The following is a 25913-nucleotide window of genomic DNA, read 5'->3' as shown; positions in this document are numbered from 1 at the left end:
TCCCCTGTATTATCTTTATTGAGTAATTATCTGAGTTATACTTAACTACCCTTTGTGATGAAGAATTCACTAGGCTTGTTAGTGCTTGAACAAAATATTACTTCATTCTGTTGTTTAAAAGAACTGATTTTTTTTTTAAAGATTTTATTTATTTGAGAGAGAGTATGCTCGAGGGGAGGTGTAGAGAGAGAGGGAAAGAATCTCAAGCAGACTCCCCGCAGAGCACAGAGCCGTGTGTGGTATGGTCGCATGATCCTGAGGTCATGACCTGAGCCAAAACCAAGAGTCGGCCGTTTAACTGAGCCACCCAGGTGCCCCAAGAATTGATCTTTTGTATTATTTTAATATTACATCAGATTTGGATCTCACCAGCTTACTATTGTCTTTGACAGTATTGGCTAAGGAACATGTTTCAGTTGTTTGTATTTTTACCTAGTATCACATCCTGAGGTAATAAGGTTATTTCTTTTAATATTTTTAATAGTATTTTGTTTTTATCTGTCCTCCAGCGTTCAGAGGGCTCCTCATTTTAGGATTTGCTGAACGAATTACATCTTTCTTACATTTACATAAGTTCTAGCCATAGTCATTGTTACCGAAAATTATGTAAACTTTAAAAGCATGAATCTTCGGAGCTCCTGAGTGGCTCAGTTGGTCAAGCATCCAGCTCTTGGTTTTGTCTCCGGTAACGATCTCAGGTCATGGGATAGAGCCCCGCCTTGGGTTCTGTGCTCAGTGTGGAGTCTGCTTTAGATTCTGTCACCCTCCCTTCTGTTCACATGTGCTCTCTTTCTCTGTTGCTCTCAAATAAATAAATAAAAATCTTAGAAAAAAATATAAAAGGGTGAATCTTCATATTTTAAAAAGTAGCCCAGATAAGCCCTTCTTAATTTCTTTCTTTTGCAGAGTGTGATAACCTGAATGGTGTTTGCCCTTGGTGTTAAAAGTGTGAACAAATGGAGTGTTTTGTATATGTGCAGATAATATGCTGTTTTATATTTAGTACCCTTTCTGGGAGTCCTGAGCCTCTTTGCAGTTGCAGCAGCACATTGAGCCAATGAAATTGCTCACTAGAGACATTTTCTCAAAAGTCTGGCTTTGGGTTATTTTCCTTCTAAATTACTACTTTGCACTCTCGTGTACAGAGTCTCATTTATCATTTTTCTTCATGTTTTCTCATGCTGCTTTTTAGTATCTACAGTATAATTTCAAACACCCTCACATTTTGCTACTTGTTTAGAACTATTTCCAAGTTTGGAGATTTTACTGTGCACCCTCTTCAGACTAGAAGTGTGTGACATGAGAAAGGTCCTTTTAAGGGTCTCCTGGAGCTCCAACTCCTTTCTGTGTAGAAATGTGCCACTAGATAAACACAATTTATATGGATAACATTTGTTTTTAGATATGTTTCAAGAAAATATAGATAAAATGAAGCTGTGGATAATTTATTTGTATCCTTCTTTTGTAAATAGTGATGGTTGAACCTCTCTACAAATTTGGTTAAAGCTAATAATCCTCTCCTCACTTAAATGCACAGAGAGACAAAATTTTGCATATTACCCAATCATTTATCCATTGCAGGTCCTCTGAGTATAACCCATGTTCAGAACTTCATATTTATGCTCTTTGTTTCCTTTACCATTTCAGGACATCCCCTCAGAATGGCATTTTGAGCTGATGATGGACAGAGAGATACCAGTGGAACTGTGGGCACATTACATAGAGCAGCTCAACACAGCCCGGCGTGTTGCTGTGGAGGACTCTGTTTTACTCATATTTTCACTGAAAAATTTTATTCATGCACTAAAGGCTCCTAAATCTTTTCCTAAAGGTAGGACAAAGTGTGACTTTTGAATGTGATACTCTAGAAAACTGAATTATTGTCTCCACAACTATTCTTTCTCTTGAGTGAAAATTCCCACCAGTGTGTTCACATAAGTTTGTTCATCGTTTCTCTTTCTCTTCATGTCCATGTAGATGATATATGGTGGAATCCCGAACAGCTGAAAGAAGACAGCAGAGCCTTTCTGCACTTGTTTATTGGACTCTTTGAGATGATACTCAGTGGTGCTGATGCCATTCATTTTAGGGTTCTGATGAAACTTTTCATAAAGGTACTAGGCTCATCTTTTTCAGGCGTACTCTTCCTTTCAGAAGATCGAGCAGAGCATTTTAGTTATGGCAGTTTTTAATGAAAATGAAAGTAGATTTTTAAACAGTGAAGCATATGTGGTGATATACACGGGCCCCATGAAGTAGCGGTATCATCATGACACCAGTCAGTAGTCCAGAGACTAACATTGCCGCATGCCTACTAGTGTGTTAGGCCTATGATGTATTTACTAATCACAATTCCATTACCAGGGAGAAACTGCTGTTCATGGGGGTGAGTTAGCATATGCAACTCCGTTAAGAAATTTCAGTGACCTCCGTAGTGCCAGGTCCAGCGGTCAGGTCTCTGTTCTTGTCTCACTGACCCCTCTCAGCAGCATTTGGCACCGTTGGTGACACTTATTCCATCTTGGAATTCTTTCTTAATGAGGCTTCCCCAGCATCACGCGTCTTGGTTTTCTGCTTATTTTGTTTCTTGTGTTGTTATTGTTGTTCAGTGTGTTTAAATGCAAAGTTATAGCGAGTCCTTTGGATTTATTTACATACTTCTCATTGGTTAAAATAAGTATGGAAAATTTTAAGTCATGGGACAAGGCAAATCCTTGCAACAAAGTATTTGTTTTCTGTAATTGTACACTAGTGAAAAGAGGCTTTGAAACCAACTAAATGTGAGTAAAAATTAAGCTTCACTGTCGTTTGTTTATTTAATTTAGGTGCATCTAGAAGACATTTTTCAGTTATTCAAGTTCTTTTCTGTTTTATGGACATACGGGTCTAGCCTTTCAAATCCACTTAATTGCACTGTAAAAACAGCACTGCAGACTCAAGCTCTTTATGTAGGTTGTGAGATGCTCTCTGCTCAGAAGGCACAGAATAAACATCAGCTGGCATCTGTATCTTCTCCAGGTATCGTGAGTAGCCTGTTATGTTCTGTCATGGCCAACTTTAATGCTTTCTCTACATGTAGTTTATGTAGGTTGTAGTTGGGAGAATGTCTTTTTTAATTTTTTTTTTAAATAGTGCGTGCACTCTCTCTGCTCTCTGTGTATGTGTAATTTATGTATATGCGTGTAAATTATTATGTATGTATAAATTGTATATATGTATATATAAATTACTTTTTTTTTTAGATTTTATTTATTTGAGAGAGAGGGCGTGTGTACCAGCAGGTGGGGAGGGGCAGAGGGAGAGAGAGAAGCAGACTCCCCGCTGAGCAGGGAGCCAGATGTGGGGCTCGATCCCAGGACCCTGAGACACTTAACTGACTGAGCCACCCAGGGGCCCCTATATAAACTACTTCTAATCACCAAAATAGTAGAAATGGCAGATGATTAATCATGGGTTGTTAATATCCAACTATTGATGTTCTGTGTTTCAGCAGTACAGGGTTATATGGAGAAGCCAGGCCATTTAATATATATTAGTTCTGTATTCATCTGACTATTTATAAAATGGGTCTCCACTCAGCCTTTTTGGATTTGTCTCTTTTATCGGGTATAAGTCATTTTCAGGTTGGGCACTCACTAATAAAATACCCCAAAATTATATTTTTTGATAAAGTGAAATTTGCAAATTTTGCAAAAGATGCAGAATTTCATGAAGTTGATGAGCATGATATTGAAAACTACCTTACAAGCTACTGACAAATCAGAGAATCTGGTAGAATTAGACCCTGTGGTGATTAAAGATGAGAGAACTGATAAAGATGATGGATATGATTGATAAACTGGAATATTTTAATGTCAAAGGAATAAGAGTGGCCCTTGGGAAATTTGAAGGTGTTCTAGATTTTTTTTTTTAATTCTAAAACTGCTTTTTATAAATGTTCTGTGAAAGTAAAGTAAATGATCATACGCTCTTCCCAAAACAGTTTCTCAATGTTTATCTTTCATTAGCTCTGTGAAAGAGCACATAATTGTAACCAAAATTTTGTTAAATACAAGTTAACATACATACATAGATTTCAAGTTTTACTTACAAAATAAAATCCCATGAATATAATTATTTCTTTACTATAAAATTGCAGTCTGTGTTTTTAGGTAACTTACTTTAAGAAGGCTTTTTCAGGGTTTTTTTCCCCTTTGGATGAGAAGACCCTCCTGTACATTTTTTAAACTTTAATTCTTTAATAAAAATATTATTATAAGTATTACAAGTATTCTATAGTAATACTTTATATAAAAATTTATTTTAAAATGTCTGTAGACTATTCCATTGTATGGAAATAGCATGATTTATTAAAATGGTTATTTTCTGTTAAATTTGGGAGTTTTCATAAAGGTATGTATATTTTGAGGTCATAACTATTTTGATTTTTTTTTTTTTTTTTTTTTTTTTTTTTAAAGATTTATTTATTTGACAGAGACACAGCAAGAGAGGGAACACAAGCAGGGGGAATGGGAGAGGGAGAAGCAGGCTTCCCGCGGAGCAGGGAGCCTGATGCGGGGCTCGATCCCAGGACCCTGGGATCATGACCTGAGCTGAAGGCAGACGCTTAACGACTGAGCCACCCAGGCGCCCCTATTTTGATTTTCTAATTAAGTATGAAATGTCTGTTATCTTTTGGTATCAAAGGCAGTGGTTCCTGAGGAATGTAAGTCTCCAGGACCAAAAAACTTAACTGTTCCCCAGTTTTGCTGCAAGATAGGCTCCCTGCCTCCCCCTGCTGCCTTGTCATCTGTCACCTTCCTTCTTCCTAAAGTGTTTTTGCATTTATGCTGCTTAGAAATGTAACAGTACTGCACTGAAAACAGGAGAGATGCACCTTGTTCTACTGGGAAGCTCAAGGACTGTGCACTAGAGTCCCAGGGGGCCTAAAGTGGAAGGTCATTTAGCCATTGCACCTGTCCTCCGTGCTCTCTTCTCTGAGTATGCAGTGAGCTTCTATGCATACCTTGTCTGTGAGGAGTCCAGGAAGTGTTGGCTGGTACTTCTTTTAATCTGTTTACAAAAAACGTTATGCCTTTCAAAAGAAAAAGGTATTGCCATATTAATATAGTATGGTGTTATGTGAATTAAGTCTATCAGTGGCTTGGGAATCTAACCACCGTTTACTACTTTCTGTGCAGATACTTATTCCAGCTCAGTCTCACATAGAGGAAATTTTATTAGATGAATAAACATTTAACCTCATTTGTAAAAAGATGCAGACTGCCTATGGTTTTTTAATACCTGATCAATATAGTAAATTTATTTATATATTTAAAACCAAAGCTCAGTATTTTTTTTTCAATTTTTATGTAAAATATGCTATTTTAAATCTAAATAAAATGAGTTGGGAGAATGAAGTCACATAGATTTTAAATGGAAGAATATTCCTAAGAGTTGATTGTTTAAATAAGGTAGTTTTTGCTTACCTTGAGTTCCAGTTCGTTACTTGAACAAAGTACTTAGTACTTTGAATTTGTTTTTGAGTTATACAGGGAATTTTAGCAAATAGTATCTTGGCCTGAAGCTGCCCTTTGTGTGAATTCAACTTTACAGCTATTTTATGAGTTAACATTACAGAGACCAGGAAGGATTTCCAGTTTTCAGTTTACCTTCTCAGAAAAGTTCAAAAATTTGTTGAGCTCTTAGCATTCCAGAAGTGGAATATATGGAATGGATCATTATTAGCAAAGTAAAAGTCGCCACAACTTGTCTCAGTAGATAGCACAGAATAAAGCTTAAATAACTAATAACCATAAAAGGAATTTAGGTATCTTTTTATCCCAAAGACATCTTTTCAAGAAACCCCAATCCAGTTGATCTTATGGATGCATTCTACCAGATTTTTGAAGCAGGTTTTTCGGTGCTGTTGAACTGAGCAGGGCATAGAATGAAGAAAAGCTTCCAGATGCTTTGTCTAAAACAAGCATAACATTGAAAATTGAGAGTGCTTCCAGACAAAAACAAAACAATAGTCCAAGTTGCTTTGAATAATAATGCAAAGTTTCTAAATATTTGCAAATTGAGTCCAGCATATTTTTAAAAAGCAAGCATTTACCCAAAAAGAGTTCATTCCAACAATACAAAATTGGTTCAAAATAACAAACTCTTAATACAATTGGCCATATCAGTGTTAAAGGAGAAAGTCCATATCATTTTCTAAAGAACTGAAAAGGCATTAGATAATAATCATTACTTCTAATTAAGTGACAGCAAAATAAGAGTGATGTAATAAAAATACTTCTCAAATCAAAAGCTAGCATTTTCACTGCAGAGTTGGGGAAACAAAAGCATTCCTGTTAAATTCATCACTATTATTGGACTTGGTTCTAGAAGTAGTAGTTGGCAGAAGTAGCTGTTTCAGATACTGACGGAATGTATGAATGATAAAGCTGTAGAATTCTTAGGTGGATTATTAAATGGGACATCTGGCTAGCCATTTGGAAACATATAAAAAGTTTGACTCCAATCTTATTCCTTAGACAAAAATTTCATGTGAACCAAAGATTACACATTAAAACACACACACACACAACTTAGCTCTAGCATTAGAAGAGAACATGTAGTACATGTGGCCTCTCTAAATATGGAGATAGACACTTGAACAACTCAGTGTGGGGAGGGCCTCTCTAAGCAACATACAAAACTAGAAGAAAAATTAGACTAATTTCTCCATTAGAAACTCAAACATCTGTTAAAGACAAAATATTTGCAAAGCCTGATGCACAATGGATAGTTTACTCTGCATACTTACAAGGATGTATTTACAGAGATGTTTGTCGTAGCAGTTGTAATGCTGAAAGACAAAGAGCAACTGAACTTTCACCAGTAAGATATTGGTTTAAAAAATACAGAAAATACAATGGAGAACCGTACAGTTTTAAAAGAATGATTTAATTTAGATACACACACTTACGTGGAAAACACTTCAAAATAAATGGAGATGTGATCGTTCCTGTGTGTCTGTGAGTGTACATCGTGTGCCCTGCTCTCATTTGTGTGTTTTCAAAAGGATATACTAGCATTTATCTAACATTTTGCTAGAATAGTAAACAGACAATGAATGGTCTTCGGGGAGAATTTCAGTGAGGAGGAAAACTTCGACATGCCCTTTGGTACTATTTAAGTTTTGTACTGTTTCAGTTTTTTAAATTGCTAAATTTTTTTCCCTTTGGTTTTAGTGGTGATATCTCTATTCATTAATCTGGGAAGCCCCATAAAAGAAGTACGAAGGGCCTCCATTCTTTGTCTCCAGGCCCTCGGTGGAGTGGTGTCTCAGTTCCGTCTGCTAATAGATCATTTGGTTCCTAAAACAGAGGAGATCACCTCAGATGCCACCTTTGTTGCTCAGGTAAACTCATCAGCAAAGATTGATCGTGTGCACATGCCTCTGTGTACCTGTGAACAGTTTCGTCCTTTCTTGACATTTTGCTTTGTAGGGATTTTGATCGACTTAAGTCACTAAATTTAGAAACTGATGTCAATATCTGCACAACTTTCTCCTCCTGTTTTTAAAAGATAGCAATACAGTGTTTCAGTTCTGCTTTGCTTTCTTTGGTTAAAAGGTCAGTATTTGGCTTTTGATAGTAAGCTAACTTAGAGGTATTGATACTATCTCCTGTTAAGGTTTCAAGGGGAAATGAAAAATGATTATCAGTATCACGTGATTTGGAAAAGCATCTTCCATATTAGTACATTTAGCCTTTGTAGTTCCGTAACCCTTTTTTATCCAATTTTTTTTTTTTTTTGGTGTCCTAGGATTTAGCTACTTTATTTGAGGAACTACAGAGAGAAAAGAAACTGAAATCTCATCAGAAGTTATCTGAAACTTTGAAAAACCTACTTAATTGTGTATATAGTTGCCCATCTTACATTGCAAAAGATTTGGTGAAAGTACTTCAGGAAGTCAACAGTGAGGTATGTGCAATTCACATGGCTTATACGTTCTATGTAATGTTACTAAACACTATTGTATTGGCTCATGAATGAGGAAAACATTTGCAGGAGTTACAAATAATGCACTCAGAAGTGAAAATTTTCTAATTTGGGAGGGGAGAAGTGTTGAGATGTAGAAACAGAGGACACAAAAAGCAAGTATTGGTGTTTTTTTTTTTTCCATTTTAAAATTGTGTGTTATCCCTACTTAATCATTTACTTGATTTGAAGTGAATTTTAAAAAAACGTGGGGAAAAACACTGAAGATGCACTGCTGAGAAAACTGTTTGTGTCTTCTGGTGGAAATCCTCCACAAGGTAATATATTTGGACATAAGAGTGAACATTCCAGAATCCTTTGTTCATTCATAAAATGTGTGTGGTTGAACATTTTTATAGGGGAAAACCCATAGCTTTCATTATTTTGTCAGGGAGGCCTGTGATACAAAGGAGGTTGTGAAGCACTTGTTTTTATGTGACGTCATATGTGATCAGCAAACTGTTCCAAAAGAGTCTGGATGCTTCACCAGTCTTGGGCTGACTACCATCTGGAGAACTAAAGCAGGGGTACAGTGGAGTGAAAACCACATAATTAGATTTTCCTGGTGGCAGCAAACAGATGGCATTTATCAGCTTTGTGTCATCCCTTGTAGTTTAAACTAGGAATTGACCGTCTTGTTCTGTGAAGGACCAAATAGTAAATACTTGAGGCACTGTGGGCTCCACAGTATTTCTTCTTGTAGGTGCTCGGCTCTGCCATTGTATTGTGAAAGCTGGAGCCAGTTATGTAAACAAATGAACTTGGCTTTGTTTCAGTAAATAAAATTTACAAAAACAGGTAGTCCTCTGGATTTGGCCCACAAGCCATAATGTGCTGGCATTTGATAATAGTTATTAAAGACCTTACATACATAATTTGGAAGTTCTGTTTGAGGAAACATGCAGTATTTTAGAGAAAGCTAAAATTTATTTTTGTGGTCTAAAACTTTAGTTTGTATTGTTGTCAAAAAGTCTTGGGACACCCACAGATTACTCCTCATCTCTGAAAGGTTTAGAGCTTTTGACCATTATAAACTGAACTATCAGAGGGGACCTGAATGCTTAATTGGATTAAATAGCCTTCCTCATGTCCAAGGGATCATCTTTAATTGGGTTTTTTCTCCAGGCTAAGCTCCCAGTCTTGCAACATCCTATCTTTGGGTGTCTTTGTAAAGCAAGCAAAAATATGTCAGTATAGATAACTGTTTGCTAATAAATTTCCCAAACTTTAGATGGTGCTTTCTCAGCTCTTGCCTATGGCTGAACAACTGTTAGAAAAGATCCAGAAGGAACCGACAGCTGTCCTGAAAGATGAGGCCATTATTTTACATCTCACTCTGGGAAAATATAATGAATATTCAGCTTCCCTTTTACATAAGGACCCAAAGAGTCTAGATATATTTATAAAAGCTGTGCATACAACAAAGGAACTTTACACAGGAATGCCAACCATTCAGATAACAGCTCTTGAAAAGGTCAGTGACTTTTTTCAGAAACTGAAGTATGTTCAAGCTCTTAAAATTTTGTAATGTTTTACTTGGAGAAGCTAAAGTGGACTGGACGTATTTTAAAAGGAATATGATCTATTCGGCCTGCTTTTGCAAAATTGAGTGATACACATGTGTGATAAAACTATTTTAGCTGACAAAATGGGAACAATATTACATCGTAAGAAAGAACAGTATAAAGGTCATTTTTGGAATTCACCGTTTGTTGAGCTCAATTGCCTTTTTTCTACCTCCTCTAGATTACAAAGCCATTTTTTGCAGCTATATCAGATGAAAAAGTTCAGCAGAAGCTTTTGCACATGTTGTTTGATTTATTGGTGAATTGTAAAAATTCACATTGTGCTCAGACTGTTGGCAGTGTTTTTAAAGGGGTAAGTTGTAAACTTTCTATAATTTATTAACGTTTGTTCTCTTCCAAGTGACAACCATGTTTAACCACCCTCTGATTCTAGGGCTCTTAGGTCAGATGTTAGCATTAATAAGAATCATGAACAAGTAGCTCATAGAGAAGTGCATAATCAAAATTATAAGTCTTCACCACTATTTTTATTTTGTGAAATATTTATTGTTTTAACCAGATTGGGTATGTGTGTTAGTTTGGATCTTACTCAGACGGGATCTACCTGTTTCATGCAAGGATGTTCAACGGGGTACAGGTTATACGTAATTTAAATAGTTGTTTGATGACGCATATATAATGGAATTGAGCATCTGCTTGTTGGTTTATATATATTAAAACATAGCTGTACATCAGAACAACCACTTAGTTACTTTGTTTTGTTGTTTAAAAACACAGAAAACAAGTTCACAAAAATAGGTAATAGTATGGGGAAGTCCTAGTACCCAGATTCAGCAGCTCTCAGAATTTTAACATATTTTCTTAGATTTCTAAGATGCAAATTTCTAAATGAAACAAATTAAGGTGCAGAGCAGTGTGTATACTACACTCCTGTTTGTGTGTTGTTGTTTTCATCTTTATACAGCTGTTAGGATATGGAAAAGAATATATAGTCAGTGGCATTTGCCTTTGGGGATTGGTTTGGGCTCTAGAGTCCTAGGAAAATGTGAAAGTGGACATGGACATTTTCACTGTTAACTTTATAAGTCAACATTTATTTCTCTAATTTTATCCCATGGACGTGTATCATCAGTCATTCTTCCTTCATATTTCAGATTTCCGTTAATGCTGAACAAGTCAGAATAGAACTAGAGCCACCAGACAAAACGAAGTCCTTGGGCACAATTCAGCAAACAAGAAGACAAAAAATGCAGCAGAAGTAAGAGTTAGGAGTGCAGTGAGAACATGCCGTTCATTCCCCAGGCCCCATTATGATTTTTTGATACCCATCAATTTGGCATGAATGGGTATGGTAATTTTTGCTTTGCACTGATAATACTTGCTTTTCCAATATTTTCTCTCTTTCCCAGAAAATCACAAGATCTAGAATCTGTTCAGGAAGTTGGAGGTTCTTACTGGCAAAGAGTAACCCTCATCCTAGAATTACTGCAGCACAAAAAGAAACTCAAAAATCCTCAGATACTGATACCGACTCTTTTTAATCTGCTGTCAAGGTACTGACACTTGCCTTTGCCTTTGATCTATGAGAGAAAAGGATTCTAATTCATGCACATCTTAACATTCTTTTTTAAATATAGTCTTTTCTTGCTTAACTAGTCTGTAAAATAAAGCAAGTTAAGTACTATAGTTGAAAGATTAAAAGAAAGGTGTTAGGTACCCATTGTCCGTGCCCCAAACGGATCTTCCTCCTGTGTTGTATAGTGAATGGCCATTCCCCGTATAGCCTGCTTCTTAACTTTCAGCACCATGTCCTTGGGGCATCCTTACCTTAAAAGATGAAGTGTGAAACTTGCAATGTTTTTTAGGTGTGAATTACCAGATAGCTGTAGTTGTATGCCATTGTATTGTAGATATTTGTTTTTGTCTGAAAAGGAACGTATTCTTAAGGTTGTCCTCTAAGATTTCAAATAGGTTGATGGAAAGTGCAACAGAGAGGAGAGAGAAAATTTGACATTAAGCACCTGCCTGTATGAGAAAAAAATCAATTAGAATCTTGATCTTTTTTATAGACTATGTTTAATTAATATTTTAGTTATTCCTAATTAAATATGTGTTCTGGACAGTGGTCATTAATGCATCACTGAAATTGTGTAACTTTCATTTCCCATTATGTCTTTTCCGGGGGGTCCTGAAGGAGTTTAGAACCTCTGCCACCAGAGCAGGGAAATATGGAATACACCAAACAATTAATTCTTAGTTGTTTGCTCAACATCTGCCAGAAACTCTCTCCAGATGGTGGCAAAATACCAAAGGGTATGTACTTTGTTGGAAGGAAAGGGTGGAAGGATTACTTGCTATTGCGTGTGAATGTACCTACCACTTAGAGATTTGTTTTTTTTCTCATCACTGTAGATGTTCTAGATGAGGAGAAGTTCAATGTGGAATTGATCGTACAGTGCATCCGTGTTTCAGAGATGCCGCAGACCCATCACCATGCCCTTTTACTTTTGGGTACTGTTGCTGGAATATTTCCTGTAAGTATTAATGATTTGAGACTTCAGGAAATATTTTGGTATTTTCTTTCTTCATTGGAAATGCATAGGTGCTCACTGGTCTGAATTCAGTGGACTTTGGGTCTTATTGGTGGGACTCTCAGTCCTGTCTCTTAATAGCTGAGGCAGTGTAAGCTGGTTCTTGCTAAACTTCGGGTCCTCTTTTTGTAAAGTGGCAATAATAGTAACCTTCTTCATAGGATTATTGTGAGGATGTGACTGAGTACTTTATGGTTTGCACTCAGCACAGAGCCTGGCACCGTGTAACTGATAAGTGGTAGTGTTAGTGTTACTTGAAAAAAATTACCATCCCATTATCCTCAGACAGCCTTCATCCAGTGAGTTGAGAAAAAGTAATTTGGTTATTTAGACATCTCAGTTAGAGAAATGTTCCTTAGAAGTACATCTTTTGAAGATTGAAATTTTTTTCCTGTTGGGGATTTAGGTCACAGGTTCTTAACCTGGGGTTCTCTGTGAGCTTTAGCAGATCTTTCAATATACTAACATCATGTGCTAGATTTTATGCATATAGGATTTTTTTCCTTGGAGGAAGAGAGTCACTAGCCCTCAGAGGAGTTGATAATCTAGAAACAATTAAGAATCATTGATATTTTTTCTTTGCTTTTATTGAAATATAGTTCATACACCTTATAATTCATTTAAATAGGTGTCCTATTCACTGGGGTCAATATGTTCACAAAGTTGTATAAACATCCACCATTACCTACTTCCAGAACATTTTCATCACCCCCAAAAGAAACCCCATACTCATTAGCAGTCACTCCTCATTCCCTCTATCACTACAGTTTCCGCCCCTGGCAACCATTGATCTACTTTCTCTCTATAGATTTACCTATTCTAGACATTTCCTATAAATGGAATCCTATTATATGTGCCCTTTTTAATGCTTGACTTCTTTCACTTAACGCGGTGTTTTCAAGGTTCATCCGTGTTGAAGCTTGAATCAGTATTCCTTTTTATGGCCAAATAAAATTCCATTGTATATATATACACCAGATTTTGCTTATTTGTTTGTCAGTTGATGGACATTTGTTTCTACTTTCTGGCTGTTGTGAATTATGCTGCTGTGGACATTTATATATGAGGTTTTGTATGAACATGTTTTCACTTCTCCCTGGTGTATACCTAGGAGTGGAATCGCTGAGTCAGAAGTTAACTTTAATTTTCTGAGAAACTGCCCTGGATGTTTTCCAAAGCATCTATATAATTTTATACCCACCAGCAGTGTATGAAAATTCTAATTTCTCCAAATCCTCACTGCTAGTTGATTTTTTTTTTTTTTTCTTTTAAGTTGTCCTAGTGTGTGTAACATTTCTTATGATTTGGATTTTGCATTTCCCTAAATGCCTAATGTTGAGCATCTTTTCATGTGCTCATTGACCATTTCTTTATCTTTGGAGAAATGTCTTTGGGAATCCTTTCCCCATTTTTAAACGGGGTTGTTTCTTCTTTTATTGCTGGGTTATAAGGAATCATTGATATTTGGTGTGCTTAAAATGGAAAATGCTGAAAGATGTGTTTTCTTTCAGGATAAAGTTCTACACAATATCATGTCTATTTTTACATTTATGGGAGCCAGTGTCATGCGTCTAGATGACACTTACAGTTTTCAAGTTATTAATAAGACAGTGAAGATGGTTATTCCAGCACTTATTCAGGTAAGCTGTCTTTATACCATCAGTTTTTTGGTTTTTTAAGTATGCTCCATACCCAACTTGGAGCCCAGCACAGGGCTTGAACTCACGACCCTGAGATCAAGACCTGAGCTGAAATCAAGAGTCGGACGCTTAACCGACTGAGCCACCCAGACACCCCAGTATTTTTTTTTATCTTAAAATTTTTACGTAGTATGAAAGTAGAAGTAAATAAGTGACATTAAAAGCCTTTCTGAAATGCTCAGGTATTTGTGCTTCTTAAATTTCAGAATAGTAAAGCTAAGAATTAGTCTTAGTAACAGTGTCCTTCCCAAAAATATGAATAAATATGCGTAGCTGGTTCTGCTGTGCTAAAAGGGTATAACTGTACATGTGTCTTAATGTTACTCTGACAAAGTGAATTTAAATTTGCTGTATATTTCAGGACATTGCAGTTGGATAATACCCTTACACAGGTTGATGAAGATAGGACATTTTAGAGCTACAGTGGCAAATTTGTTAATATGCAATTCAACAAACATTTTCCAGGCGTTCTCTAAGGGCCGTGTACTTAGAGATGATTGAGTCTCTGCCAGTAAGGATATACCATTTGAAACTAAAAAGCAGCTTTAAAGATGAAAGAGCTTGGTCATCCGCTTGAATTTTCTGTTTACCCCCACCTGTTGTTAATGTCTTCCTCACATTATTGACCATGCCAGGGATGACCACATTTAGCACCATCTCCTTTTAATCTTGGTATTAGGTTGGTATTCTCCGTGTCCAACAAGACGGCAAGTATGGGACACAGATATTAAAAGAAAAATAACTATGCATCCATATCATATATGCCAGTTGAATAGGTCAGTGCTAGAAGAGTTCAGAATAAAGGACAGCAGCTATGGGCCAGGAAGACCACAGTTTTATAAGAAATAGAATTTGAACTGATATGAATGAAGGACAGCATTTGCTTAATGAAATGGCAAGGTCCAGGAATGTGTACAGTGTGTGTGTGAAGAATGTACTATAGATTGATTTGTGGAGTGTAGGGTGTTGAGACAGGGAGAAGTAGAGGGCATTGGTTCATTCATTCTTTCATTCAACAACCATATTTGGAGTATCAGTTCCAGAGTTAAGTGGTTTGAATGTTATTCTGAAAGCAACAGGGAGTTGTTGGCCTTTTTTGTGCTTTGCTTATGTAGATTACACCCATTCTTCTCCTGGCAGAACACAAATCCTGCTTGATGTGTGCAGGCTTCCAGTTGGCCTGAGAGCAGACTTGTTATAAGTGCCACATACTTGGCATCTGTCATTCAGGACCTCCTGTTGCTATCTTTCCCCACGTGAATCTTGTTCATACAGACGATAGATCTTCTTTGGGGCCGGGCTCACATCCTACACCTTGTATTCCCCTCGGGGCCATATAGTGCCTGGGACGTAATCTATACTTACTGAATATTTACTGATAGGTCCTTGATTATTCACGTTCTTTTGATTACTTTTTTGGGGCACATCTGAAGGCCTTTCCATGTCCACCTGAAAGCTTCCTTGTGAAGGGTTATTTGCTCCTACTCACTGTCCCTGCTTGCTGTTCTGCAGTCCGATGGTGGAGACTCTGTAGAAGTCACAAGAAACGTGGAAGGAGTCGTGGTGAAAATCATTAACGTGTTTGTGGACGCTCTGCCCCATGTTCCAGAGCACAGGCGCCTGCCCATCCTTGTTCAGCTTGTCGATACATTAGGTGCAGAGAGATTCCTCTGGGTTCTCCTCCTCCTGCTTTTTGAACAGTATGTCACTAAAACAGTGCTGGTGGCTGCCTATGGAGAAAAGGTCAGAGTATAGGCTGGGGTGACTAGAAGGAAATGTTGATGTTTTACATGCACTTTGTGATATTTCCCAGTTTATGTGTGGGGCCAGTGATGCTTATGTCTGTTACTTAACAGTACTTGCTCAGAACTGTTTTTAAAGATGTTTTTGACATTCTTTACAATTGCTTTCAGAGCCTGTGGCACTCTAAATACCCACAGTAGCAACAGATCATTTGCTGTGGGTGATTTGACTTTCCTACGAACTGGTCTGTAGTGCCATGTTAGGTGGTTCTTTTTTAAGCCTAACAGAGTACAGCTGTAAAGTAATTAAACTGTGTCTCTTGAAAATGGTTTTGAAGGCATTTCATGGGGAAAGGGAGGAGTGTCAGGATCATCAAAATTGTTACAACACTGGTGATTGTTTTAAAGAGCCCTGTTTACATAGATGAGGGCAGAACTTCTAGGTCAAGGACTGGTTTTAAATGACTTTTTAGACACAGGATCTGGGAATAGATCTAGAGCTACCCTAAGTAAAGGAGCACATTCAGTTCTGCTAGAAATCACAATGCAGATTTTCCTGGAATTATGCCCACATAGTTCTCATGAATTGGCTTTTTTATGTAGGACACTTAGTAACTCATTCATCTGCTGATACACATGACCGTAAGGAACAATATGTAATGCCTTTGCACGCTAAGAAATATTTTTAAAATATTTCCCTAACGTGTACTTACTAACATAAATTTGATAGGTATAGTTTTATTACTTATTTCTCTTCTCTATACAGGACGCTATTTTAGAGGCAGACACTGAATTTTGGATTTCAGTCTGTTGTGAATTCAGTGTCCAACATCAGATACAAAGCTTGATGAATATTCTTCAGTACTTAATAAAGCTGCCAGAGGAAAAAGATGGTAAGCATAATGAGGTGTTAATTATTGTTTAATCTGAAAGATCAAGAGAAGCAGAAGACCATGCAGGTTATCATCCTTAGCGCACATAGTACATCTTTAGAAGGGTTTTTTTGCAAGTAACTTAATAATTTTTAATTTAAATGTATGTGTGTGTGTGTGTGTGTCTTCTCAAATCCTTAGGGAAAATAGAAAGTAGGACTTCTACTCACCTCTCCTCACACACACATTGGCTTTTATACTTCTGTGCTTTTGTGTGGATGTGTTGGCTGTGGAGTGTTAACAGGTGTACAGGATGCGTTGGTAAAATGACAGCAAGTTAGGAGGAACTTATTAGCTGTCTCTTGTCTTTCCATTAAAATATTTGTGAAGACACAGGAAGAGAAAAAACAACACAACTTTGGTAACTAAATATTAAAATGTTAGGGACGCCTGGGTGGCTCAGTTGGTTAAGTGGCTGCCTTTGGCTCATGTCATGATCCCAGGGTCCTGGGATCAAGCCCCACGTCTGGCTCTTTGCTCAGCGGGGAGCCTGCTTCTTCCTCTCCCTCTGCCTGCCGTGCCCCCTGCTTGTGCTCTCTCTCTCTTACTCTCTGTCAGATAAATAAATAAAAGCTTTAAAAATAAATAAGTAAATATTAAAATTTTACTGTATATGTGAGTCTTGAAACAAATTCTACTAATTGCATCACCAATGAGACTGGTTTAAGAAAGGGTTTGATGTGTTCTTAGTTCTTAGTTCTCTGCCCTTTGAAACAGTAGCAAGGAGCATTGGAAAGAAGATACTAAGGACTCCATGGGGACTATTTTCTGTATGGCTAGCTGTTTTGGCCAGGCAGTGGCTTGTCTGATCCTACAGTCTGCTTAGATCTGGCAGGAACAGACCAGCCTGGAGAGCTCTATGTAGTGACCTGTTTATGGAGGAAGTCTTCAGTTTGAGTCACTCTCTAGGGCAGTGTTTTTTAAATGGCCTGCTGTGGACTCCAAATTACTGCACCCTCAAACCCTTTTATATTAGTAAATTTGGATATGGGATTCTACAGAGTTTTAGGAGACACATCTGTGAACTTTTAGAATTAAACGTTGAAGGCTAGAGAGGACCCTCCTTCAGTCTATTGGGGGCCACCAAGTAAATACCTCTGAGGCTTCAGGATTGGGAATGGCGCCAACATTTAAAGACATCTTTGTAGTGTTTTTGTCTTTCATTTGCTTGTCTCAGTTGCCCTGAGTTTTTTGTTGGTTGGTTTTTGTCTTACACACACTCATCTTGGGGCTTTTGGATATTTTGTTGATAAATACACATCTTTCACTAATTCAGAAGAGGAAAAACTGAGTGTGACAGATTCACAAATTCCACTCAAAATTATATCCCATGTACCATGCTCTTTATGTCTATATCTTTATAAAGATTCCACATGAAGATGAGTGAGGTCACTTGTCTTGTTCTTTTTCAGAAGCTGTTCCCAAAGCAGTATCAACTAAAAGCGAATCACAAGAAGAAATGCTACAGATTTTTAATATAGACACTCACACTAGCAAGCAACTGCGGCATTTTAAATTCTTGTCAGTGTCCTTCATGTCTCAGCTCCTGGCTTCCAGCCATTTTATCAGAAAGGTGATGTGTTCTTTAAATGTATTTATGACAAAAAAATTTTTTTTTTTTCTGAAGGAACTATCTTTTAAATTAGTAAAAAGAGATATAAAACATGAGGCATTCCTTTAAAGATAACAGAAAAAAACGGTAGAATTTACCATAAACTGGAGTGATCTGTTAAGGTTGTACACATATAAAGCTGGCCACTGTGTATTTGCATTCTCAAGTGGTGTACAGGCATACCTCACTTTACTGTGCTTCACAGATGGTGTGTATTTTTTACAAATTGTAGACTTGTAGCATCACACAAGTCTTCCAGCACCATTTTTCCAACAGCAATTGATCACTTCATGTCTCTATTTCAAACTTTTTCATTATATTTGGTGTGATGATCTGTGATAAATGATTATGACTTGCTGAAAGCTCAGGTGATGGTTAGCATTTATTAGCAATAAGGTATTTTTAAGGTGTGTACATTGTTTTTTAGATACAACACTATTGCACATGTAACAGACTGCAATTAGCGTAAATATAACTTTTATATGTACTGGGAAACCAGAAAATTCATTTGGCTCACTTTATTGTGATACTTTATTGTGCTGGTCTGGACCTGAACCTGCGGTCTCTCCAAGGTATGCCTGTCTACCCAACAGAAATATATGAGCATATATTTAGCATATGTGCTAAAATACATTGATAAGAATACTCATAATAGCAATATTTGTGGTAGCCTAGAACTGGCAACAACCCAGGTGTCTCAACAGTGGAGCGGATAAAGTGTCCGTCGTCATAAATGGACATGAATGAATCTCATAAAGGTAATAGTAAAAGAAAGCAGGCAGACACAAAAGAATACACCCTAATTCCAATCGTATAAAGTTCAGAAACAGGCAAAACAAATCTGTGGTTTTAGAAGTAAGGACAGTGTTTACCTTTGGGAAGGAGGGAAAACGTAGTAATGGGGGTCAAGTAGAGGAAGGATTCTGAAGTGCTTATAATTATAGGCTCTTTACCTGCATACGCAAGCTCTGTACCTGTGATTTATATGCCTTCCTGTTTGTGTCTTAAACTTTACACACAGAGAGGAAGGAGGAAATACAGAAACGAAGAGGAGGAAGGATTGGGAACATCAGAGTGGTTGAACATTAGAAAGTCTGTGTTCTATGTCTATTGCATGAGCAGGTCAACAGGGGAAACCTTACGATAATTGAAGTATTTATAGAGAAATAATTTGATAAATTCAATACTAATTCATGGTTTAAGAACAAATCCTCTTAGCATCCAGCGTGGATGGGAACTTCTTGGCCTAACAGAGACAACAAACTGGTTTATATCACACTTCTTAATGAAACAGACATTATAAAGTCCGGAACAAGGATGTCCTGTCCTGTCCGGTTGCTGTTTCTATTCAGCAGAAGAACAAAGTGTAAGAATCCGAAAAGATAGTCACCAAATTCCTAGAACTAATTAGATTTGCTAGCTTGCTTGAGAGGGATCAGTGTGGACACTACTCTGGATCCGCTTGCCAAGGACAGTGGTGGTGCAAGAGCAGTTGGAGGGGTTAGTGTGACTGACTTCTGTCTGGATGCACACCCATGCAAATGTAAGAAAGGTGTTAATGTGGCAGGGGCTTTACAGAGTAGTTGGGGAAAGAGAACTGTCCAATAACTAGAGCCGGCATGGTTTGTCTTCCATTTGGGGAAAGAAGACTGATCTCACACTGTATACAAAAGAGAATTTTAAGTAGATTAAAAAATGACTTCAGTGTGAAAAGGAACATTCAGAAGAAAATTGAGAACACTGTGACCAGAGGATGGAGAAGAATTTCTTTAGAAGTTCAGTTCAACAAAAAGCCACCATAGACAAAATGAAAAGAAAGCCACAGACATAAAGTTCATAAATTCACTTCCCATTAGAACATCTGGCAGAGAACATGAATTCACTAAAAAGGAATCACAGATGGCCAATTAATATACAACAGAATAACTTTCCTAGTAGGAAGGAAATTGCAGATTAAATGGGATGCCACTATGATGTCCATCAAATTGGCAAAAATTTGAAAGCTCTTACTACCAAGAAGTGGCAAGGCTGTGGGGACACGGTTATTTGTGTCCACAGCGATGGGTAAGGTCTCTGGACGGCGACTCCAGAAAGCACTTGGCAGTCTCCAGTCAGGTTGGAGATGCGCATCTCCGCTGATCTAGCCATTCCCTTTTTTGGGTATAGGCTCTACAGAAACGTGCCTGCTTGTTCAAGGAGATATACAAGAATGTTCTTTTCTGATGTTCTTACCGACAGAAAAAAATGGACATAAATGAAATGTCCACGGTAAACAGAGGTGGATGAGCAGATATGCCATCTTGTGTCCTGTGGTGTATGCAAGAAGCACTGTGTGCAGTTAAATGAGCACTAGGACAACATGAGTCCCTGTAGACAGATCTCAGAACTCCCATATTCCCAGAAAAGCACGTTGCTAACTGCTGTGTACTCTGACTACATTTAATGGCAGGTTCAAGTTTGTGGGGCTGGGGGTACTGGGAGAAGGGAAGAGGGAGCAGTACAGAGGGGACTATACCTGTATCTATAATGCTGAATATCTTAAAATTAGGTAAGAACTAAGGAGAGCATTTCATAAAATTAGTGGGTAAATGAGTATAGATGACTGTTTTTCTAAATCTTTGTAGTGCTTTACAAATGTCAACAAGTATCTATAGAGTATCCTTAATATGAATAGAATAGTTAAAGGAAGGGGAACCAGAGTTATTACTGTGGTGGGGATGATCTGAACCTGATTAAATTGTAATGTCAGAAAACAGCCCCTGGGAAGTTTGACTTGAATAGTCTTAGATGAGTTTCACTGCACCTACTCAGATGATGTTATTACTAACTTCCATACTGTTCTAATGATGTTTTCTTTAAAAATTAGGTGGTTGAAAGTGGTGGTCCTCAGGTTTTAAAAGGCCTTGAACAGAGGTATGTTACTTTTTTTTTTTTAACTTGGAAATAATTTCCAACTTTCTATCAAAAAGCCAGAAGAATAGTGCACAAAATTCTCATATGAGTCTCCTTTGTTTTAGGTTGCTGGAAACCGTTCTTGGCTATATTAATGCTGTAGCACAGTCCATGGAGAAAAATGCAGACAAACTAACTGTGAAATTTTGGCGGGCACTGCTGAGCAAAGCTTACGACATGTTAGATAAGGTAGGTTTTCATTTCTCCCCATCTGCTGTGTTTTATTGGCTATTTTTATGTCATTGTGAAACTGTCTGACATACAAGGTTTTACTTTAAGAATAAACTTAGCAATAGACTTTTCTTAATATAATGCAGCTCACATTTTTCTCAGAAAAGTATCTCTTGATAGCTAGGAAGAAATTCATCTGAAAAAGGATTGTTTCTCTACCAATTACAAGAACATGTGTCTCAATAAATATTCTTTGAATATTCAGTCATCTAATACTATATCATATTCCACTTTTATTGAAGTGGAATAGGAGAAAAATACCTTTTTAGGTAGAGTATGTGGGGTATTAGAAATATCACTGGCTTTGACATGAGGATCACTGTTCAAAATCTAACTACAAGACTTTTAGCAGTTCACTTACTCTTAGCATCAAATTTTTTGGTTTTTTTCTTTTTTAAATAAACGTGGTTAGTAATGCCTCCCTGAAAGGTTAGTATAAGAAATAAGAAAAAGGACCTGTAAGTGCCTGGAACCTAGAAGCTCTGCAGTGAACAGAAGTCTGTCTTAATCTGAGTGGATCTTCCTTTTTTAAAAAATTTTTTTGTTCATTGTGAAACTGCCGTGCAGGTCAATGCCTTGCTGTCCACAGAGACATTCATTGCTGTGATCAGGGGGCTGCTGGATAATCCGTTGCCCTCTGTCCGCCGGAAAGCATTGGACCTTTTGAACAATAAGCTACAGCAGAATACATCCTGGAAAAAGAAAATTGTAAGTGAAGACCGATGCTGGACCCATTTACCATTCTTTGCTTTATCAGAGCTGCATTTAACTCCCTTGAGTTTGTCCAGCAGTACAATTTAAATAAGTATATCATTATCTGAACGTAATGCTGTGAGGTGTGTTTCTAAAATGTGATGTTACTTCTAATAGGAATTGTGGTAAGAGTTCTTAGAATGGAATCTCAGCCTAATGGAATTCTTGGTAATACGGACCAGACATTGTGGTTTAGCATACTTTGGCATAATTCTAATCCTCTTCTACTCCAGACCGGTAGGGTGCTTTATATAAATACATCCAAAATTGGTCATAAGCACATTCACTGGCTCAGTGGTAAAGCAGATGGAGAAACAATTGCTTGTGTAGAATTGTGTAGCATTGGACCTCTTGGTCTGATTTCCATTTAGGTAGTCTCAAACAGTAAAAGTGGAAAAATGGACTAGTATTTTATTTTGCGGCTTAAATTATATGAAAATTTTGGCTGACCTCTTCAGGTTTACCGTTTCCTCAAACTGGTTCCAGTCCTTTTGGCCATTGTGCAGCATAAAAAAAAGACAGTAGAAGAACAAGCAATAAACAGACAGACAGCGTTGTATACCCTGAAGCTTTTATGCAAGAATTTTGGTGCAGAAAATCCAGAGCATTTTGTCCCAGTGCTGAACACTGCAGTGAAACTGATTGCACCGGAAACAAAAGAAGAGAAGAATGTCTTGGGAAGTGCTCTGCTGTGTGTGGCCGAGGTGGCCTCCACCCTGGAAGCACTGGCCATCCCCCAGCTTCCCAGGTACGCTGACTGGGACCTGGGACAGGAACTGTCACGTTGGGTGTCTGGTACAGGTTGAAAACTAGTACCTTAGCAACTTTTTTGCCTCTAAGTAAAAGTTTCATAAGATTAGATTTGTTAAAGATGTGATCTTTTCTTCAAGCTAAAACCCACAACATTATCATTTCCCTTTATGATGTTTATTGTCCCCCTGTTTTCACTCCCCTTTGGCCTGCTATAACTAGGAAGTGTGGTGGGTGAAGCCCCTCTAAGAGGGGCCCATCTGTTTGGGTGAAAGCTGTGTCATGCTGCCCACGTTTGGAAGTTGGATGCTCCTGACTTTGTCCTTAGCTTTGGTATTTACTAGCTGCGCAGCCCTGGGCAGGTTTACTTAGTCTGTTAGAACTTTGCCATCTCTAAAACCTACCGCACAAGAGTCTGGTGGGGCCATGCCTGTAAGGTTTTTCACACAGTGCCTGACACATAGCAAATGTTAAATTGAGAGACCCTGTTATTTTTAAAAATGACTGCATAACCATGGGTACTGGGAGATTTCTTGCTCTTAGTCTCGTAACATGTGTAGACACCATTTTATAGGCTGTGCCGTGAAGTGATGTAGTGGGCACAGTTGTTTGGATTTTTTCATGACTTCTACTCCATTCTGTTTCTTCTTAAAGTTACTTTACAACTCTTGTTTTTTAATTCTAGCCTGATGCCATCATTGCTGACGACAATGAAAAACACCAGCGAGCTGGTCTCTGGCGAGGTCTATCTGCTCAGTGCTTTGGCGGCCCTGCAGAAGGTTGTGGAGACCCTCCCTCACTTCATCAGCCCTTACCTAGAAGGGGTCCTGTCACAGGTGAGCCACAGTGACCTCAACATGTTGTCTGGGGTGGCGCGGGGGAGGGGAAATTACAAATCTAACGATTTTATTCTTTAAGTTTTTAGTTTCTGTTTGGCAGGGAAGGTTCTTATTTCTGAAAAGCTGTATTGCCTTTTAGTAAAAACGTGTGCCCTTTTTCTCTCCCGTTGTCCCACCTGCTTGATCATGACATGGATACAGTTACTGCTTTCTTATAAGGCTCATCTCTTTTGATTCTGCAAAATGTGTTTTATTGCCTTTCTTCTGCCTCCTCCTGTCCCCCATGAGATTTTTGGCGTTGGGCTGGTAGAGCTGCTTTTTATTGTTTCTTGCAGAAACTAGTGTGCCCTATTTCTAACATGAGGGTTTTTTTAATCCTATGATGTCTTCCAAAGCAGAATTCCTCTGTTCCAGTTCAGTGGATACTTGGCAGATAGGCAGTGGCAAGTGGCATTTCTAACTGAAAATGCCCTAGAATTTCTATTCTGTCATTTGCCATTTATGAGATTAGGAGTCTTAACTGCCATGAATGAAAATTATTTAGCTGATTCATACACTCTATAGCCAAGACTTAAAAGTAGACTTCTTACAGAAAGGGACCACTACATCTGAGGAGCTTTCTAGAATTTTTTAGTAAGGAAGAACTTGACTCTTCTCATGGTCTCTGCATTCCTGTCTTTAAAAAAAAAAAAAGTCAGGAGTGCTCTGTGTCCTTCTGCCTTCTGCTATTTACCTACATCCCTGATTCCCACTTGGGAAAGAGACATCTGTTCATTTTTCTCTACAGATGTTCAAGACTGGCTTTAAAAGGAATTCTTGTAGAACTGAAGTGCACTGAGCTTTCCGCAACAACTAGCATCTGAATTGAGTTCTGCAAGTGTGGAGACATTGTCAGTGAGTTCTCATACTGGCTTTGATCACTCTTTTTATATTCCTATAGGTGGTTCATTTAGAGACAATCACTAGTGAAATGGGTTCTGCCTCACAAGCTAATGTCCGCATCACATCCCTTAAAAAGACACTGGCTACCACGCTCTCACCCCGAGTCTTACTGCCAGCAGTCAACAGAACGTACAAGCAAATTGAGAAGAACTGGAAGGTTAGATCATACTGGGTATTAGACTTTGGAGAAGGGAAATATGGTACTGAAATTTTTAAGTTTTCACTTAAAGAAGAGGATGGTTATTTAATTCCTTGGTGAATGCATTAACGAACTCTAAGAATATTAAAAATTGGCACATCTCTTTACTGTGTTACTGGTAGAACCATATGGGTCCATTTATGAGCATCCTGCAAGAGCACATTGGGGTCATGAAGAAGGAAGAGCTCACCTCCCATCAGTCTCAGCTAACCATATTTTTCTTGGAAGCCCTGGACTTCCGAGCACAGCACTCTGAAGTAAGCTTATTTCCACTTCCCCAAATCCTAAAGTGATCTGCCTGTTTAAGAGCCAGAGAAAAATCTAGCTCTGTAACCTGTTTTACTTGCAAAAGTTATTTAGAGCCAGATGTTAGTAATCTGGCTAATAGGTCAACTCTTCTGTTTTCAGAATGATCTGGAGGAAATTGGAAAAACAGAAAATTGTATCATTGACTGTCTAGTAGCCATGGTTGTAAAACTTTCTGAAGTCACGTTCAGGCCCCTGTTCTTCAAGGTAAGCTTTCTTCTTCCACATCTCCTTTGTACTCAGATAAAATGGTACAAGATATATAGAAGAAACTAATACTACTTTATCTGTTTAGCTGTTTGATTGGGCTAAAACAGAGGATGCCCCAAAGGACAGACTGTTGACATTTTACAACTTGGCAGATCGCATTGCTGAAAAGCTGAAAGGGCTTTTTACTCTGTTTGCCGGCCACTTGGTGAAGCCTTTTGCTGACACCTTGAACCAGGTGAACATCTCCAAAACAGGTTGGTTGCTGACTCCAGTTCAGTTGACACCTTTGCTGTGTGTACCTTACACATGGTGCAGTAAGTATAGTAAGTATAAGGAAGGTGAAGTTTTTACTGCATGGTCATTCGACAGGCATTGAGGTAGTCGTTCCAGGGTCATAAAAACATGCTATGATCAATTGACTCCCTTGGGAGAAAGAATAAAGTACATGGGCGTTAACTGTAAGTTATTGAAAGTAACTGTAAAACGTTCAGGTTGGTGTATTCCGTACTGCTGATGAGTAACCCGCTGGACAGCTGCTAACTGAACTTGCCAAACTAAGTGATCTTGACTGAGAATCTTCTCTTAAAGGAGTCACATATCCGAGAGCCATTCATA

General features: G+C 37.9%; 1 protein-coding gene across 1 annotated transcript in view; it reads left to right on the top strand.

Annotated features, from left to right (window-relative positions):
• HEATR1 (HEAT repeat containing 1) overlaps nucleotides 1-25913 on the top strand; it is a 48152-nt gene that overhangs the window by 17689 nt on the left and 4550 nt on the right. Inside the window, exons 20-43 of the mRNA XM_036074098.2 lie at nucleotides 1648-1831; nucleotides 1978-2114; nucleotides 2826-3018; nucleotides 7221-7390; nucleotides 7798-7956; nucleotides 9245-9487; nucleotides 9760-9891; nucleotides 10694-10797; nucleotides 10949-11092; nucleotides 11734-11852; nucleotides 11952-12073; nucleotides 13642-13770; nucleotides 15343-15573; nucleotides 16339-16465; nucleotides 17917-18077; nucleotides 20983-21029; nucleotides 21134-21257; nucleotides 21867-22007; nucleotides 22511-22800; nucleotides 23488-23638; nucleotides 24582-24740; nucleotides 24905-25039; nucleotides 25191-25295; nucleotides 25384-25552. Of these exons, the coding sequence (XP_035929991.1) occupies nucleotides 1648-1831; nucleotides 1978-2114; nucleotides 2826-3018; nucleotides 7221-7390; nucleotides 7798-7956; nucleotides 9245-9487; nucleotides 9760-9891; nucleotides 10694-10797; nucleotides 10949-11092; nucleotides 11734-11852; nucleotides 11952-12073; nucleotides 13642-13770; nucleotides 15343-15573; nucleotides 16339-16465; nucleotides 17917-18077; nucleotides 20983-21029; nucleotides 21134-21257; nucleotides 21867-22007; nucleotides 22511-22800; nucleotides 23488-23638; nucleotides 24582-24740; nucleotides 24905-25039; nucleotides 25191-25295; nucleotides 25384-25552 (3676 nt within the window). The remainder of the gene's footprint in view (nucleotides 1-1647; nucleotides 1832-1977; nucleotides 2115-2825; nucleotides 3019-7220; nucleotides 7391-7797; nucleotides 7957-9244; nucleotides 9488-9759; nucleotides 9892-10693; nucleotides 10798-10948; nucleotides 11093-11733; nucleotides 11853-11951; nucleotides 12074-13641; nucleotides 13771-15342; nucleotides 15574-16338; nucleotides 16466-17916; nucleotides 18078-20982; nucleotides 21030-21133; nucleotides 21258-21866; nucleotides 22008-22510; nucleotides 22801-23487; nucleotides 23639-24581; nucleotides 24741-24904; nucleotides 25040-25190; nucleotides 25296-25383; nucleotides 25553-25913) is intronic.

Source organism: Halichoerus grypus, chromosome 7 (genome assembly GCF_964656455.1).
Source record: "Halichoerus grypus chromosome 7, mHalGry1.hap1.1, whole genome shotgun sequence".
Classification (NCBI taxonomy): Eukaryota; Metazoa; Chordata; class Mammalia; order Carnivora; family Phocidae; genus Halichoerus; species Halichoerus grypus.
Note: the sequence above shows the minus strand (reverse complement) of the source record. Positions and strands in the feature narration are given on the sequence as shown.